Source organism: Triplophysa rosa, linkage group LG10 (genome assembly GCF_024868665.1).
Source record: "Triplophysa rosa linkage group LG10, Trosa_1v2, whole genome shotgun sequence".
Lineage (NCBI taxonomy): Eukaryota > Metazoa > Chordata > Actinopteri > Cypriniformes > Nemacheilidae > Triplophysa > Triplophysa rosa.
Window position 1 is genome coordinate 13,282,220 of NC_079899.1, and position 19,420 is coordinate 13,301,639.

Below are 19,420 nucleotides of genomic sequence, written 5' to 3' on the forward strand. Positions count from 1 at the left end.
GTTTAATGTCCCACACCTGCCCCATGTCGTTATCCCTCGTTTGTCTTCCCTATATATACCCTCTTGTTTCTTTGTCCTGTGCTCTTGTATTGCGTGAACTGCGTTGTGTATTGGGTACGTACGGTGTACTGTGGTCTCGTGTGTTCTTGCTGGTGTTGTTACCCGTGGTCCTGTTCCTTGTCCTGTTCGTGTTTTGTGAGTTTTGTTCATTGTATTATTTAAGACGTTTGGTCGTGTCTTTTAGTTTAGTTTTACTGTTCTTGTTTTCATTTTGCCCCCTCGTGGGAAGTCTTTTGTTTTCTGTTTGTTTCTTAGTTTAGTTCCTGTTTGATACCCCCTCGTGGGTTTTTCCTTTGTTTTGTTCATTTAATAAATATTATCTGTTAACCCCTTCACTGCCTGCCTGCGCTTGGGTTCTTCCTGCCAAATCCGTGACAGAATCCAACAGCCATTACTGAACCCAGCAGGCAGCCATGGACAGACTCCCAACCAGCCGGTGGCCGTGTACCGGCAACCCAGTATGGTGGGAGGCATTAGCCTCCCAGTCACATGCCGGAGGTGGCCCGTTCCCGGCCCAGTGCCATCGGCCTTTACTGGACTATGCTCAGGAGGTCGAGGCCAGGAAGGCATCCGTCCCCGAGGTGCTGGTGAGTGCCTACCTCATGGCCGGGATGGACGACCCACCATCTTTTCCGGAGCGGGAGGAGTTGGTTTACCAGCCGTTCCCACAGTTAGTGGAACGGTTGCAGCTTCGAGAGGAGTGTGGCAAAGACTCCTCTCCCAGCAATCATCCAATCTCCTCTCGTCCCGGTCTGGCGTCCATTCCAGGAGGACCGTGTGGTGGGTACTCTCACCTTGGGGAACTCCAGCCGTCATCCTCCTCACCTCCTGCAGCCTCCCTACCACCAGTCAGCCTCGGTGGGAAGCGGGGAAGGCGAGAGTCCTGGGCGTCATCTCGGAGGACTCCAACCCGGAGCCAACGTACCGTTTGCCTTCTACTTGCAGCCGGCCACCGGGCGGGTGGCCAGCTAAGAGGAAGAGGCAGCGGCGAGCACGCGCGGACTTCGCCTCCCTGTCCGGTGCAGCAGCCGGCGTCCAGTCCGGTGTCAGCCGGCGTCCAGTCCAGGTGTCCAGCCGGCGTCCAGTCCGGTGCAGCCGGCGTCCAGTCCGGTGATCCAGCCGGCGTCCAGTCCGGTGTCCAGCCGGCGTCCAGTCCGGTGTCCAGCCGGCGTCCAGTCCGGTGATCCAGCCGGCGTCCAGTCCGGTGATCCAGCCGGCGTCCAGTCCGGTGATCCAGCCGGCGTCCAGTCCGGTGATCCAGCCGGCGTCCAGTCCGGTGATCCAGCCGGCGTCCAGTCCGGTGATCCAGCCGGCGTCCAGTCCGGTGATCCAGCCGGCGTCCAGTCCGGTGATCCAGCCGGCGAGCCGGTGTCCAGCCGGCGTCCAGTCCGGTGATCCAGCCGGCGTCCAGTCCGGTGATCCAGCCGGCGTCAAGCCCTGGTCCATGGGAACCCCAGGGCCAAAGACTGTTCCCCCGGACTCCTCCTAAGTCCCCCAGGACTCACGCGCCCTCGAGCGCAGCCGGGGACTGGGACTTTCCCCCCAACCCTTTTGGTTTCCCCCCGTGAACTCTTGTTTTGCCCCACCCCCCCTCCCATTCCTCTCGTTTCCTCGTTATCTTTCCCTGAGTGTTTAATGTCCCACACCTGCCCCATGTCGTTATCCCTCGTTTGTCTTCCCTATATATACCCTCTTGTTTCTTTGTCCTGTGCTCTTGTATTGCGTGAACTGCGTTGTGTACTGTGTACGTACGGTGTACTGTGGTCTCGCGTGTTCTTGCTGGTGTTACCCGTGGTCCTGTTCCTTGTCCTGTTCGTGTTTTGTGAGTTTTGTTCATTGTATTATTTAAGACGTTTGGTCGTGTCTTTTAGTTAGGGTTTTGCTGTTCTTGTTTTTCCTTTTGCCCCCTCGTGGGAAGTCTTTTGTTTTCTGTTTGTTTCTTAGTTTAGTTCCTGTTTGATACCCCCTCGTGGGTTTTTGTTTTGTGTGTTTTTGTTTAAAATTAAAGTCTCGTGTTAACCCCTTCACCGCCTGCCTGCATCTGGGTTCTTCCACTCCGTATTTCGTGACAATCTGTGGCTGCTTTTTCATCACTATCCTATTTTATTTTATATTGGGCAAATATGTCCAAAATTTTGACTGATATTGTTTACTAAAGTCATTTCAAATGTATGAAACTCATTGCAGTATCAAAACCAAGTGGTATCCGCAAACAAATGACGCTAGACTTTTTCCTCAAGTTCACTTGCCACTTTTTCCAATTATTCTTAACCATCTGCTTCCAGTGTCATATTTAGTGGATATGAAATCCCCAAAGTCACTTAAAGGGTTTAGTTAACCTAAAATTAAAATGATTTAGTTATTTTCTTAACCTTATGTCATCCCAAACCTGTATGACTTATGTCCTAACATGACATGAAATATTTTGAAGAATGTTGGTGCCCAAACAACATTAGGGACCCAGTGACTTTTATTGTACAGACACAAAACCACTGAGACATTTCTCAACATATCTTGTTTTGTGTTCCACAGAAGAGTCATATACAGGTTTTGATTGACACGAGGGAATAAACGATGACAAAATATTTGGGTGAACTATGTCTTTACATCCCAATTCCATTTGACAACCATTAAGGGTCCAAATACTTTTTTTGTTGAACAACATATATTGTTTTAAAATGTGAAACCTTAAGAAACCTATATGTACTGTGTATATACTACAAATCATCTATGCATGCTATAGTATACTGTATGATATATGCTTTCTATCATACATCACTTTGATATATGTACTCCATTATAACGTTGCATTAGCAACAGCCTTCATTAAAGCTGACGGCCGTCTTTGTTAGTCCTTGGCACAGCCAAGAGGGCAAATAGTGAGAAAAGTGAACTAATGTAGTTAACTAGCAGGGTGTCACACTAATGACATATCTGCAACATCTGTCCTGTCTACAGCAGTAATGGCACATCCGTCTGCACGGGTCCAGATGGAGATCACAGCGAGCTGCAGATGGACCTTTAGCCTCTAGTTATCATATGGAAATTGCTTCTATGAACTCCATGCAGATAGTTCACACTTGTGATCCGGCCAAGGACTCGTATAGCATACAGTAACGCAGGCCTCTCTGTAGGCTATAGCTGGCCAAGTACATTCTGTTCCAACTTTATCGATTTTGTGGCTATTAATTACTATGGAGCCATTTAGTCAATCTGTCATATTTTTTTGTTTGAATAACGGTTGGGTTTTTAAATCTCCTTCTGAACTGTGGGGGTCAGAGGTGCTACTTCTGCTACTGCCTATTAAATCATACCCAACTCCCTATTTGCATAGTACTGTTTGTCTATGATGGCTCCTGCTGTAGAACAACTTAAGACCTTTGCATTTGCGAGCAAATGAGAGATTTAGGTTAGGTTTAGTGTTAGATGCTATTTAAGTGATAGGTCACCCTAAAATTAACATTATTTCATCATTTATTCACCCGCATGTTCAAACCTGCATGACTTTCTTTCTTCACCAGAACACAAAAGAAAATATTTTAAAGAATGCTGGTAACCAAACAACATTGGCATCCTTTGACTTCCATTGAATGGATACAAAGACACATTTCTCGAAATGTATAATATTGTGTTCCACAGAAGTATAAAAAAATGGCATCAATTGATTTTGAACAACAGTAAACTCTACCTAGTATAGTAGAGCTTGGCAGTGTGATAGTATTTTCTCTACACAGTGTTGGGTGTAACTAGTTACTAAGTAATTAGTTACTGTAATTTAAATACTTTTCCTTAGAAAAAATAAAGTACGGGATTACGCTTATTTTTTCTGTAATTTAATTACAGTTACTTCTGATGTAATTGAACTAAATACTGTGCAATATATTCAATAGTGGAAATAACATCAAAATTATTAGTCTAACTTTAAAATGTATGCTTTAATGTATCCTTCTCACATTTGTATACTTTGGTCAGTTAATAAGAATAAATAAAAAGTTATTTATTAATTATTTGAATGAAATAAAAGAGCCGTTTCATGTCTATCCTTCAATCAATTCTAATCAAAGTTGATGAAGAATATAGAACGTAATTAATGATTTTTTATATATATAAATTAAATACTTTTTGGAGAGAGTAATTTGTACAGTAATCTAATTACACTATTGAATATGTAATTAGTAACTAGTAATTCATTACTTTTTCAGAGTAAATTACCCAACACTGTCTGTACATTAGTGTGAATATATCACACAGTGAATATGCAGCTTATACAAGCTTATATTTGATGCATTGTATTGCAATGTAGTCATGTGGAATAAAAAAATTTAAAAGGTTTCCAACATGATGCATTGAGGTGTGGTGCAATGCGTGTATTATAAATTTTGCCTAGCATCCATCAAAAAAAATGAACTTGTAATATGTGTTTTTTAGACACCATATAAGCCCAACTGAAAATGAGAATATTTTAAAGACTGCCTCTTTACAACAGGACTCGTCTTTATTTACATCCCAAAGGTGTTTTGATGTACAAGTAGACCCCAAAAGACAGAATGACCTTGGAGCTACTAAAGTAGCTGTCAGCATTTCATTTTAGTTTAAGAACACACCTTTTCACAATTTACCTTAGATGTAGATTTTGACCCCTGCCGAATGAAAATGTAATGTATTTTGATAGAAGATGAAATTGAAAGCTTAAGAGAGTTATTTGTGATAATACTTTTTGCAAGATCAAATCTCATTCATCTCCTTTTTCACAGTTTAACAGTCCTTTCACGGCTGTATATCTATACGTAAACAATAACCTGTCCCTGTTTGCATCCACAACAGCCCTAAACTGAATGCCATCAATTTACCAAAACCCTATCAATCGCTGTCAGATGTCATATGCGCTGCTTCTCTCTGTATGCGCCGTCTTCTAACCGCCTCATCTTTTTTTCCATAAATTCTCGACCTCCTCTTCGAACAAAGGTGATGTATTTTAGTCTGGCCATTAGTATGTGTTGAACCTGCTGGGGCCCGTTCCTGTGCGTAATGAGAAAGATTGTGTGCAAGATGTTTCAGAACAGCCTCCAGCCCCGTTTCTTATTTCTTCCATCACCTTCCATTTGTCTGATGAAGATCCTTGAAAAACCAAGAGCTAGCATGACCAAACACGAAATCATGACACCTGATAAGATACATCCAGCCTGTGTTTATCACAATAGGGAGAACGCAGACTTGTGTGGTAAATTAATTCAATTAAACACAGTGGATACCTTATTCTTCATTAGAGCAGCCCATGCTTGGATGTTGAATTAAAGGCTAAGCAACCCAATTATACAGATTAATGTGAGATAAATGAAGCCGTACGCTGGAATTCAAATAGAGGACACGGGTCAACAGTCCAGAACAATCAAGTTTCACATTGAAGAATACTGAGTGAGCTTTTATGATTCATCTAATGCAACCTGTTTAAATTCACTCATGTTAAAACCTGTCAGTGGTATACAGTATGTACGCTATATGTATTTTGTGGATGGGCAATTCCAGCATTTTGAGTCAAAACTTGAAAAGGAAATTCTCAGAGAATGTATAGGGTTTTTCTATAGTTGTTCATTTTGACATTTTTTCATGCAATATATTTACTTTTAAATATGAATCAACGTGGTACCGTACCATACATTATTGGCAATTGACCAGCAACTGTCTCTTGGGTCCATTAATGTTCTTATTTTATTCTGCACTCATAATAATTAATAGTCAGTCTGCAAGTTACTAACTAGCTCAAGGTCACCGTCTCATGGCCATACAGCTGATCCAATGCTGTGAATTTACTAATTGCCACACATATTATGTACACTGGCTACATCCATCGATCTCGCACACTATTAAATCACCCTTCAGTACTCCCTACTACAGTAAACGCAGCCTGCATGCTCTGCTAAGATTTATACCCACACAGAAATGCTGAGCCATGAAAAAATGAGTTTTCACACCCTTAGTCTTTTTATTTTATGTAAACTTCTTTTTGAACTATAGTGGGTGCCAAGAGAGATTCAAATTCAGGTTTTGTTTTTCATTTCATTCTCCGGCTAGCAGGGAATGGGATGATAACCAAAGAGGGGTGGGGGATTTAAAAAGGACCACAGAGTCATGGCCCAAAGCCAGTCTTTTATTGCTCTTTCACTGTTGCCGTGGTAGCGGTCGTGTCCTGGATGCTCGATCATTTTCTTATCAAGTACAGCTGTCAAGAGTTTTTCTTAAAAATGACCCAGNTGTCATGGCTCTGCTTCCTTAGTCATGTTTTTCTTGGTCCTGTAGCAGAGCCATGACAAAGTCTTTGGTTATGTGTGGAGAGAAACATATTATTGTCCGTTTGACAATAATATACGTTCTCTCCAGTGTCTTGTCATTGACCCCATTCCTCTCGTTTCCTCGTTATCTTTCCCTGAGTGTTTAATGTCCCACACCTGCCCCATGTCGTTATCCCTCGTTTGTCTTCCCTATATATACCCTCTTGTTTCTTTGTCCTGTGCTCTTGTATTGCGTGAACTGCGTTGTGTACTGTGTACGTACGGTGTACTGTGGTCTCGCGTGTTCTTGCTGGTGTTACCCGTGGTCCTGTTCCTTGTCCTGTTCGTGTTTTGTGAGTTTTGTTCATTGTATTATTTAAGACGTTTAAAAGACACGACCAGTTAGGGTTTTGCTGTTCTTGTTTTTCCTTTTGCCCCCTCGTGGGAAGTCTTTTGTTTTCTGTTTGTTTCTTAGTTTAGTTCCTGTTTGATACCCCCTCGTGGGTTTTTGTTTTGTGTGTTTTTGTTTAAAATTAAAGTCTCGTGTTAACCCCTTCACCGCCTGCCTGCATCTGGGTTCTTCCACTCCGTATTTCGTGACAATCTGTGGCTGCTTTTTCATCACTATCCTATTTTATTTTATATTGGGCAAATATGTCCAAAATTTTGACTGATATTGTTTACTAAAGTCATTTCAAATGTATGAAACTCATTGCAGTATCAAAACCAAGTGGTATCCGCAAACAAATGACGCTAGACTTTTTCCTCAAGTTCACTTGCCACTTTTTCCAATTATTCTTAACCATCTGCTTCCAGTGTCATATTTAGTGGATATGAAATCCCCAAAGTCACTTAAAGGGTTTAGTTAACCTAAAATTAAAATGATTTAGTTATTTTCTTAACCTTGTCATCCCAAACCTGTATGACTTATGTCCTAACATGACATGAAATATTTTGAAGAATGTTGGTGCCCAAACAACATTAGGGACCCAGTGACTTTTATTGTACAGACACAAAACCACTGAGACATTTCTCAACATATCTTGTTTTGTGTTCCACAGAAGAGTCATATACAGGTTTTGATTGACACGAGGGAATAAACGATGACAAAATATTTGGGTGAACTATGTCTTTACATCCCAATTCCATTTGACAACCATTAAGGGTCCAAATACTTTTTTTGTTGAACAACATATATTGTTTTAAAATGTGAAACCTTAAGAAACCTATATGTACTGTGTATATACTACAAATCATCTATGCATGCTATAGTATACTGTATGATATATGCTTTCTATCATACATCACTTTGATATATGTACTCCATTATAACGTTGCATTAGCAACAGCCTTCATTAAAGCTGACGGCCGTCTTTGTTAGTCCTTGGCACAGCCAAGAGGGCAAATAGTGAGAAAAGTGAACTAATGTAGTTAACTAGCAGGGTGTCACACTAATGACATATCTGCAACATCTGTCCTGTCTACAGCAGTAATGGCACATCCGTCTGCACGGGTCCAGATGGAGATCACAGCGAGCTGCAGATGGACCTTTAGCCTCTAGTTATCATATGGAAATTGCTTCTATGAACTCCATGCAGATAGTTCACACTTGTGATCCGGCCAAGGACTCGTATAGCATACAGTAACGCAGGCCTCTCTGTAGGCTATAGCTGGCCAAGTACATTCTGTTCCAACTTTATCGATTTTGTGGCTATTAATTACTATGGAGCCATTTAGTCAATCTGTCATATTTTTTTGTTTGAATAACGGTTGGGTTTTTAAATCTCCTTCTGAACTGTGGGGGTCAGAGGTGCTACTTCTGCTACTGCCTATTAAATCATACCCAACTCCCTATTTGCATAGTACTGTTTGTCTATGATGGCTCCTGCTGTAGAACAACTTAAGACCTTTGCATTTGCGAGCAAATGAGAGATTTAGGTTAGGTTTAGTGTTAGATGCTATTTAAGTGATAGGTCACCCTAAAATTAACATTATTTCATCATTTATTCACCCGCATGTTCAAACCTGCATGACTTTCTTTCTTCACCAGAACACAAAAGAAAATATTTTAAAGAATGCTGGTAACCAAACAACATTGGCATCCTTTGACTTCCATTGAATGGATACAAAGACACATTTCTCGAAATGTATAATATTGTGTTCCACAGAAGTATAAAAAAATGGCATCAATTGATTTTGAACAACAGTAAACTCTACCTAGTATAGTAGAGCTTGGCAGTGTGATAGTATTTTCTCTACACAGTGTTGGGTGTAACTAGTTACTAAGTAATTAGTTACTGTAATTTAAATACTTTTCCTTAGAAAAAATAAAGTACGGGATTACGCTTATTTTTTCTGTAATTTAATTACAGTTACTTCTGATGTAATTGAACTAAATACTGTGCAATATATTCAATAGTGGAAATAACATCAAAATTATTAGTCTAACTTTAAAATGTATGCTTTAATGTATCCTTCTCACATTTGTATACTTTGGTCAGTTAATAAGAATAAATAAAAAGTTATTTATTAATTATTTGAATGAAATAAAAGAGCCGTTTCATGTCTATCCTTCAATCAATTCTAATCAAAGTTGATGAAGAATATAGAACGTAATTAATGATTTTTTATATATATAAATTAAATACTTTTTGGAGAGAGTAATTTGTACAGTAATCTAATTACACTATTGAATATGTAATTAGTAACTAGTAATTCATTACTTTTTCAGAGTAAATTACCCAACACTGTCTGTACATTAGTGTGAATATATCACACAGTGAATATGCAGCTTATACAAGCTTATATTTGATGCATTGTATTGCAATGTAGTCATGTGGAATAAAAAAATTTAAAAGGTTTCCAACATGATGCATTGAGGTGTGGTGCAATGCGTGTATTATAAATTTTGCCTAGCATCCATCAAAAAAAATGAACTTGTAATATGTGTTTTTTAGACACCATATAAGCCCAACTGAAAATGAGAATATTTTAAAGACTGCCTCTTTACAACAGGACTCGTCTTTATTTACATCCCAAAGGTGTTTTGATGTACAAGTAGACCCCAAAAGACAGAATGACCTTGGAGCTACTAAAGTAGCTGTCAGCATTTCATTTTAGTTTAAGAACACACCTTTTCACAATTTACCTTAGATGTAGATTTTGACCCCTGCCGAATGAAAATGTAATGTATTTTGATAGAAGATGAAATTGAAAGCTTAAGAGAGTTATTTGTGATAATACTTTTTGCAAGATCAAATCTCATTCATCTCCTTTTTCACAGTTTAACAGTCCTTTCACGGCTGTATATCTATACGTAAACAATAACCTGTCCCTGTTTGCATCCACAACAGCCCTAAACTGAATGCCATCAATTTACCAAAACCCTATCAATCGCTGTCAGATGTCATATGCGCTGCTTCTCTCTGTATGCGCCGTCTTCTAACCGCCTCATCTTTTTTTCCATAAATTCTCGACCTCCTCTTCGAACAAAGGTGATGTATTTTAGTCTGGCCATTAGTATGTGTTGAACCTGCTGGGGCCCGTTCCTGTGCGTAATGAGAAAGATTGTGTGCAAGATGTTTCAGAACAGCCTCCAGCCCCGTTTCTTATTTCTTCCATCACCTTCCATTTGTCTGATGAAGATCCTTGAAAAACCAAGAGCTAGCATGACCAAACACGAAATCATGACACCTGATAAGATACATCCAGCCTGTGTTTATCACAATAGGGAGAACGCAGACTTGTGTGGTAAATTAATTCAATTAAACACAGTGGATACCTTATTCTTCATTAGAGCAGCCCATGCTTGGATGTTGAATTAAAGGCTAAGCAACCCAATTATACAGATTAATGTGAGATAAATGAAGCCGTACGCTGGAATTCAAATAGAGGACACGGGTCAACAGTCCAGAACAATCAAGTTTCACATTGAAGAATACTGAGTGAGCTTTTATGATTCATCTAATGCAACCTGTTTAAATTCACTCATGTTAAAACCTGTCAGTGGTATACAGTATGTACGCTATATGTATTTTGTGGATGGGCAATTCCAGCATTTTGAGTCAAAACTTGAAAAGGAAATTCTCTGAGAATGTATAGGGTTTTTCTATAGTTGTTCATTTTGACATTTTTTCATGCAATATATTTACTTTTAAATATGAATCAACGTGGTACCGTACCATACATTATTGGCAATTGACCAGCAACTGTCTCTTGGGTCCATTAATGTTCTTATTTTATTCTGCACTCATAATAATTAATAGTCAGTCTGCAAGTTACTAACTAGCTCAAGGTCACCGTCTCATGGCCATACAGCTGATCCAATGCTGTGAATTTACTAATTGCCACACATATTATGTACACTGGCTACATCCATCGATCTCGCACACTATTAAATCACCCTTCAGTACTCCCTACTACAGTAAACGCAGCCTGCATGCTCTGCTAAGATTTATACCCACACAGAAATGCTGAGCCATGAAAAAATGAGTTTTCACACCCTTAGTCTTTTTATTTTATGTAAACTTCTTTTTGAACTATAGTGGGTGCCAAGAGAGATTCAAATTCAGGTTTTGTTTTTCATTTCATTCTCCGGCTAGCAGGGAATGGGATGATAACCAAAGAGGGGTGGGGGATTTAAAAAGGACCACAGAGTCATGGCCCAAAGCCAGTCTTTTATTGCTCTTTCACTGTTGCCGTGGTAGCGGTCGTGTCCTGGATGCTCGATCATTTTCTTATCAAGTACAGCTGTCAAGAGTTTTTCTTAAAAATGACCCAGAAAAAGAGAAATATCCCAGAGTAAAAGAGAGGTTACAGATACGTAAAGATGTTATTCTTGAAGTGTCAATACTGTGAGCCAGTATTAAGCAAGAGACATTTGCAAAAGTTCAGCCTTTTTTGTTCACTTCCAAAAGGATACAGAGAGAGAAACATTTATTCAAGCACAGAAACCTGAAAGTGCCCTAAATGCTGCAGGGTAAAATGTTCCTGCTTGAAAATTGTGATAAGAAAAATTAAATTACGTAAATAAGCTAGTTGATGATATTGTGCTCGAGTTGAATTGATTGTTTAATTTGCTGTTAGATCAGCTTTTACATTGGGGCATGAAAACGTTCAACCAAAGTTCATACAAACTACACTCTAAATTCTTTCATTAAATTCATTTTCAATATATGGCCTTGATAGCTTAAATAAATACAGAAAACCAGAGATACCTTATCCAAGCACAGCACATATAGGAAATATTTTTTACCGTTAAATGGTGCAATTTTCACAGGGAATACATTTAACTATGCATGTTATTTTGCTTGTTTCTTTTTCAAAACAACAACTGTTTTAAAATCTATTTTGAAGACTATTGTTGATTTGATGTTTTAAATTTCGCCAAAATAATAAAAGGAAATACATCTATATTGTCAACCAAATAATAATGGCTGAAGTCAATTTAGAGTGTAATTAAAAGGTACGATCAATGGAAGTGATACTGTCATGAGGTAATTTGGTCAATTCTGAGAATAGAATACATTCACTACTCATACATATATATACATATATATTGAACCCTCAGGGTAATATGTTCACACTATGTCTACAGAATCTGGAAAATTTCAATTTGGGAATAATAAGAAACAGTTTGAAAAAGCTATTTGTTGATCAGTCTTGTTTTTCCACTGGTCTTTAGAAAATCTTCCAGGTCCTGCACAATTCTTATTTGACACCTTTCCAACAAGGATGATGTTGAGATCCAGCTTTTCACACAGGGCAAGTCAGAGACTCATCGTTACAAACATTTACTGATGCACACATAAACAACCAGGTTTAACCTCCCAGATGGGTTTCTTGCACATAGTCATTGATTGGTTAATCATTTTTACAGTTTATCCTGCTGTATGTTGTTAACAAAGTGAAACCATGCTTAAACATTAAAAAAAAATTTGATTATATTTGGAGTGCTAAGGTGCGGTTTCCCGGACAGTGATTATCTTAAATCAGAACTAGGCCTTAAATTGGGATATTTAAAGAGTACATAACATGAGATCAAGAAAATTACATTTCATGCAGTGTGTAATGTTGCCGTGTTTGAAAGTAAGCAGTCTGCCAAGTTGTAAATCCTAAGGTGAATGAATAACAAAGTTATTGGCTTGGAAAAAAGGGAGTCGACTCTGAATCACACAAACGAGTCATCCCCCAAGAATCATTTGAGACTTCGTCAAGAAGTAAGGTAAGAATAATTACCTATTACGATTATTATTACGAAATAATAGTGTTTTACACCTTCTATGTACATAAACTTGTTGTTGGAGACACCATAAACCAAAGTAGGACCTTAAAATCCCTTGTTGTGTACTCTTTAAGTCATTAAAAAAAACATACTTTACAAAAAAAACATCTTGTGCATCTTAACACAAAACAATTGAACTGATATATTTATGTCAGTGTACGTTGTTTCTGATCAAGACACCTCTAACATTTAAGTTAGTCTGGGACTAGGCTCAAGCCCTGTCCCGGAAAACCGCCCCTAAGAGTTTTAAACTTAAAAGACAATAAACAATAAAGACAATAAAAAGTGATTCAAATAAATGACACTGTAGTAAACGAACTAAAAGTCTAAAACAACACACATCCTCTAGTCTGAAAATACCCGACATATTCACCAAATGTAACTCAATACTACCCTCATGTGTCACAATATGTACACTACAACAAAATAAAGATTGTCTTCTAGAAGTCCTGGGGCCTCATTTATCAATAGTGCTACTCTTAGATGTGTGCGTAGTGAGTGCGTAAGAACAGTTTCACGCAAAGTGTGGGATCTACCAATTTGTACCTATATCTAGAAATGTGCGTAAATATACAATTTGAAATGTAGTTAGTGTCATGGCTGATCTCGCTTTGCTGGATGATTTGGCAAACCTTCTTTTATTGAAAGCACAATGTAAAGACACATTTAACAGAACAATATATGAAAAAATGAATAAAAAAAATAAAACATTTAAACTAATTGAAAAGATTAAAAAGAGGTTTGCACATTAATCATTATTATAAAATTATATAAATAAAAAAATGTAACATCTTATTGCTTTTCTATTACTACATCGCTTTACCAAATCATAATAAGTTAACCAATTCCACCAAAAATAACTGCAAATATTGTTTCTTCTCTGTACAGTTTAATTTAGGCTATGGAAAATAAATCTCCTATAAATAATTGTAAAATTAACAATAAAACCCAAATTGAGCAAACCATGCATTGCGCAAAGAATGCGTTTTCAAAAGGCTTGTTTACGGTGACCGGGAAGGGACATGCTCGTTTCACTTAGTTTTGTTGTGACACGAGATGTTACCTCGTGGGAACGCGATATTATGTTGTGGCAACGAGATCAGCTTGTTGAGGTAACGACATCCTTATGTTGTGGCCACGCGATGTGAAGTCGTTCCCTCAAGATCCTATGGTGAGTTCGGTACAATTCGATACTTGAAAAACTGCTGTTCCACAGTTCACTGCTATGCGGCAGTATGCCACAGAACCGACAACATCGAAGAACAAGATGAATCTCTCTACAAGTGTAACGGAGGCCAGCTAGTGAAGAGCTGTGCAGTGTGTAAACCTCACTCCCGACCAACAGAGACGCTCTAGCGACAGACGCTAGAGACTGCGGTCTTTAGCCTCCTCGTTAGAGCGCCCGTCTCCCATTCGGACCGTCTTCGGTTCGAGGCCCGCGCAGGGCGGGGCGAGTAGGACCGGTTACATTGGTGCCGTGACCCGGATGGGAGTGAGGTTTAGGGTGGTGAGTGTAACGGAGGCCAGCTAGTGAAGAGCTGTGCAGTGTGTAAACCTCACTCCCCGACCAACAGAGACGCTCTAGCTAGAGACTGCGGTCTTTAGCCTCCTCGTTAGAGCGCCCGTCTCCCATCCGGACCGTCGTCGGTTCGAGGCCCGCGCAGAGCGGGGCGAGTAGGACCGGTTACACAAGCACTTTTGCGACCATTTAAACTGAGACACTAGCTGCGTTTACATGGACACATCGAATTGAATTTAATCAGATTGTGCAATCTGAATGTAGTGTTTACATGAAAGGTAAATTAAGTGATATGATTGATGTGCGTGTTTACATGACAAGCTTAAATCCGATATAATCTGCTGACATGCACACACTGCACAAGTGTTCACCTAAATACCCACTAAAACAGTGTTTTAAAGCACATGTTGTGTATATTTTATTTTACAAACGGCACGAATGTACAGTTTATAAAGGCAGAGTAATGTCTCGCGCCAATGAAGCACGAGCACATCCGATGCGGTTTTACCATGACAAAACTACCAAGACCCACCAGAGAGTCTGCAGGCAAACAATAATTAAAATAAATGTTTAACAACAGCTAATACCGAACTTTAGAAGTGATAATATGCGGATTCATATATCAGCATTAACGGTATAAACAGAGACGGCGTGGTGGACGCGGGTATCATTATAATATTCACGAAATGGCTACTCGAACAATGTTGTAAGCACAGATGTATTTATTTTATGTCACAGACACCAGCATAAAGGGCTCAGCATAGTCCATGCGAATTGCGCTTTCGTTCTGCGTTTGGGGATAAAACGAAGCTCGAAAACGTTGAGAGACAGTATAGTGTTTTCGAACAATCCAACACCCCTTTGTTTCTGCAGGCGGGGTTTACATGACGTATCCAAATAGCCTCTGCGCACGTGGCCACACAAACAACACACCCACCTATTACGTAATGGCCATGGACCAATGGTGGCTCGAGGGTGTTTACCGGCCAACACGAACTTTCCCGGAGAGTTCTGTTTGGTTTGCTGCTGCGAACTAGTGAAACGAATTGTCGCTTTGGAACAAAAAAAATCAGATTTCGATTGTAGTATGCTGAGCCCTTAATAATGTACAATTCATAAACGCAAAATAATGTCTACATATCAATGAAGCAAGGTTGTTACAGTGACTTACCATGGTAAAAACAGTTAATCATTCCAAAGCACATGTAAGTAAACGATAAATAAAATAAATGTTTAGTAGCTACTACGAATATAAATGAAATTTTATTATTAGATATTTTAGCCTACAGTATGTTTGTACATCTGCAAGTGTATCGTGTTTTAAAAACGAACTGAGAAATTGCCGTTAAAAACTCACTCCAGGGAAACCGTTTAAATGCATAGACATTTTAAATATCAAGCGGATTACAAACGACATAAACCACCCTACAATCCAAATGAAATTTCAATCGGCTTGGGCATTATTAATCTGAAGGACGTGTTTATATGGAGCGTGTTCATTCGGATTGGACTGTTAAATCACAATACATTGGTCCATGTAAACGCAGCTACTGTGAGTGATTTATTACAAATTCGGCTCTTTCTACTTTTGCTGAGAGATCTTTAGATTGTTTCAGTGTAACGTATATTCTAGCCTACATGCTGCGATGCGTCTGTACATCCCCATTCAACGGCATACATAGCATAACTTTATCTCTGTTCCAGACATCTCAGTTAGCCTACTAATCATCATGAAGTTCCCTTTCGCGTCTTGTATATGTTCTTATACCGTCAAATACACACGCTGTTATGTCAAAAACACAAAAGGTTCACATAAGCACAGTCCGTTGTGTTTTAAATGTATATCCGCATCAAAAAACAATTAGCCTTAAAGTGACAGTAACCTAATGCATCTGTGTCACATATTAAAGAGAAAATGAAACTTTTGTAGCTTTATATAGAGTCATTCCATATTTATTTTATACAGTGAAGACAGTGTGCAGTGTTTTATTTTTATTGATCATTCAATTTTCATCTTGAATGCTTCTGTTAAATAGACCTACTTGAAACATTTAATTGTTGTTCAAAATTTAATTGTTCATATTTGTGGGATTATGATGATAAATCTATATAACCAAAGCATTTTTCAGTAATACAGTGTAAAAATAAAACTGTGCTATATAAAATATAAAAATAATATATAAAATATGCATTAAAGCAGTTTCATGCAGTCTTATTAATATTTTTTCAAATAATTTATTTTGGGGCTGGTTATTGATCACCTGTGGTACCGATATTACCGGTATTAGATTCTGGTACCGTACCGAAGCCAGAATTTTGGTATCGAGCCAACACTACTATAGACCAAACAATCCTTTATAATCAATGAGATTGGGCTTGTCAATAAGAATACAGTCATTGATCTTGAAATAAGAAGTCACTCTGACTTATTCCACAATATGAACAAATTGTTATGTTAATTTGTTGAGTATTAGCTTGCTATTACACCAAACATGTTTACATTTACATTTAGTCATTTAGCAGATGCTAAAAGTATGTTGTTAAAAGTGTTAAACGTAGAAAATGTAATGATTTAGCCAATGAGAAATGTTCAAAACCTTTTTATTAAAAAACGATAGAACTGAAATGACAGGAAGAAAACAGAAAAAAGGAACTACACAAATGCATTATTTGTAGTAATAGATTTGTATTAAATTTGGAAATCAGTCATTTCGTTTGAACACTAAAGCCGTCACACTATTTCCTGTCACACCACCAAACTGAAAGCGAGGCGTAGGCAGTTCTTGTACCAACTCAAAGCCTGCAAGAAACATACCTATATTAATATTTTACAACAGATCATTATTTATATAAAAAAATGTTTTTACTTCTGTACCAGGTCTGAAGATCTGCAGCAGCTGCTCTTTGGTCCAGTTGCAGGAGGTGATAATGAAGAAGCCCTCTGGCTGCAGAACAGTTCTTAAAGATGCCACATAGCGTGTTTTTGCTTCTTCCCTGCCTTCTGGACTCAAACTAATGGCATCAAACGTACCTTTATCTATACATGTATCAAAACTCTTTATTTCTGTGCTGGGGTTTAGGAAATCCTCAACCTGAAAGCATATAAAAAACACTTTGTGTAACTTACATTTTTAACAAATTATTTGTTTATATCGCAGGCAATATTCCTATGTAAAGTTATATATAGCTATATATACTTATATAAAGTTATGTAAGTATTAAATAATTTTGTCCACATTACATATTACAAAATAAAATGGTAATATGTTAAAGGGACATTTCAGAGGCAAAACAAAATTTCCCCATGTTTTACTCACCCTCAAGGCATCCTGACTGAATATGACTTTCTTCTTGAAGAATAATGAAGTAGGAGTTATAATACCACATATCATTTATCCATATTGAGAGCGCTATTAACGTTAATGTCTAAGTTTCGTTATCCCTCGGCTGCGCGTGATCCTTAGGCTTGTTTTTCCAGCAAATGACGTAGGCGTGTCGTAAGTTCCGGTGACGAATGTATGACATATCGCTTATTGCTCCCTGAACTCTTTGTAAGTCGCTTTGGATAAAAGCGTCTGCTAAATGTAAATGTAAATAACATTATCGCCTTGAGGGTGAATAAAACAGGGGGAAAATTTTTTGCCTCTGAAATATCGCTTTAATGTTAAATCAATTCTAATTATATACCTTCCCTACCTGAATTGTTATATTTGTAAAACCTTCCTCTTCAAGAATATTTGTTGTAAGCTCTAAAGCAGTCTTGGAATAGTCAATACCGGTAAGATTTGAGTAACCATTCTTGGCCTAAAGGGACAGTTTGAACAATTGTTATAATTTTTTTAAAAAATCATATCATTAAAATCATTAAATACAGTGACATATTGAAATTTTGACTTGCCAGTTCCACAAGGAAGATTCCATTTCCAGTCCCAATGTCAAGCACGGAAGCATTTTTGGGTAAATTTTGCGCTGCCATCCATCTGATCACTCTGTCCATGCTTTCCTCACCAAACCTAAAGGTTGATGAAAAATGTAATGTATTGCATATAGGTTTTTAAATGGTCCATAAAGTTCAACAAATCTATACACACATAATATACTAAATAATAGTGTGGTGATTATAATGTATTACATATGCTGTCAGACTAGACTAATGTACAACAATATCATCTTTTTAAGCAAAACTGTTGAAGAGAAAATGTCTGACAGACAAGAAAAATCAAACCCACCATATTTCTCCCACATCTCCGATATCCTTGTAAGACTGCAACTCCCTTTTATAAGCATCATCCCAGCTTCAATGAAAACAGCATTGTAAAAAATGTGTTTATTCGTTGTAAGATCATTCAAATACTAATAAATGTTTCAATATTTCTTTAAGTTTTCAAATACAGAGACCAAATGGATGGGAAAGTCAAATAAAGGCACTTCCCGCCTAACTTAAAGTCAAACTTCAAATGACGAAGCAATCACTTAAGGAAAAACATTTTTGGACACAGATGTATCATTTTATTAGTAACGTTAGCAACTGCTGGCATAAAACATGTAACTGTGTTAAAAATGCAAAACAACGTGTACCCCTGTTCTGGGTGTTCTCCCTCGACCACGTTTTAATAAGTGATAGCACTTACTACTCTTTTGTTCCGAGTTTTGATGGAGCAAAATCATCTCCCGTTTCATTACACTGCAGCCGACAGTCCACTGTCACATGTACGCTCACTGACGGCTCCATCATAACTCAAATCAACAACATCCGGGGACGTATTAAAGTCATGACGCTTGATGTGACAACACTTCAAAATAAAAGTTGTAAGCCATTGAATGGTGGGAGCAATGACACTATTTAAAACAACATCATGAAAACATAAATGTAAACAAAATTCAACGATATCAAAGTGAAAAACGTAATAATAACAGAATATAAAAATATTATACATTTGACAAGTGGTATAATGTTGTTTAAAGAATGTTAACTTAATGTTTTATTTTGAATTATTTTGAAAACACTACCAATGAAGTAGCGATCGTTTTTACTTCCGTGTTCTGACGCATTTCCTAGTGTAAAGGAATTTCAAAGGAGAAAAATTGTGGGCGTGGCTTGCGTTTTTTACTGTGAATTGATTGGATGAATAAAAACAGCTGTTGCATTTTGAAGTGAAACTAGCAGCAGACTGAAGGCTTGTTCGACTTCATGCGTCGCCGCAAGAATCTGCATCCACCTGACAACAGCAATGCATTCTGGTTAGAAAATAGGCTTGTTCGACTTGATGCGGTGACGCCACATCAAGT

General features: G+C 38.3%; 1 protein-coding gene across 1 annotated transcript; it reads right to left on the minus strand.

The window, feature by feature from the left end:
* Positions 1-16,117: 16,117 nt before the first annotated feature.
* eef1akmt2 (EEF1A lysine methyltransferase 2) lies at positions 16,118-18,883 on the minus strand. The gene is made up of 6 exons (XM_057344294.1): positions 18,763-18,883; positions 18,361-18,426; positions 18,030-18,144; positions 17,828-17,935; positions 17,007-17,223; positions 16,118-16,931 (listed from the first exon to the last, which is right to left on the minus strand). The coding sequence occupies exons 1-6, from the start codon at positions 18,864-18,866 to the stop codon at positions 16,834-16,836; spliced, it is 708 nt and encodes a 235-aa protein (XP_057200277.1). The 5' UTR covers positions 18,867-18,883; the 3' UTR covers positions 16,118-16,833.
* Between the last annotated feature and the right edge of the window lie 537 nt (positions 18,884-19,420).

What these genes read in the sequence shown, in the direction of transcription:
- eef1akmt2 (XM_057344294.1), bottom strand. Translation starts at nt 18,866, where the DNA reads ATGATGGAGCCGTCAGTGAGCGTACATGTGACAGTGGACTGTCGGCTG. An exon ending in GGAGATGTGGGAGAAATATG is followed by an intron (nt 18,145 to 18,360) that starts GTGGGTTTGATT and finishes ATCAACCTTTAG; the next exon opens with GTTTGGTGAGGAAAGCATGG. An exon ending in GCTGCAGATCTTCAGACCTG is followed by an intron (nt 16,932 to 17,006) that starts GTACAGAAGTAA and finishes TGTTTCTTGCAG; the next exon opens with GCTTTGAGTTGGTACAAGAA.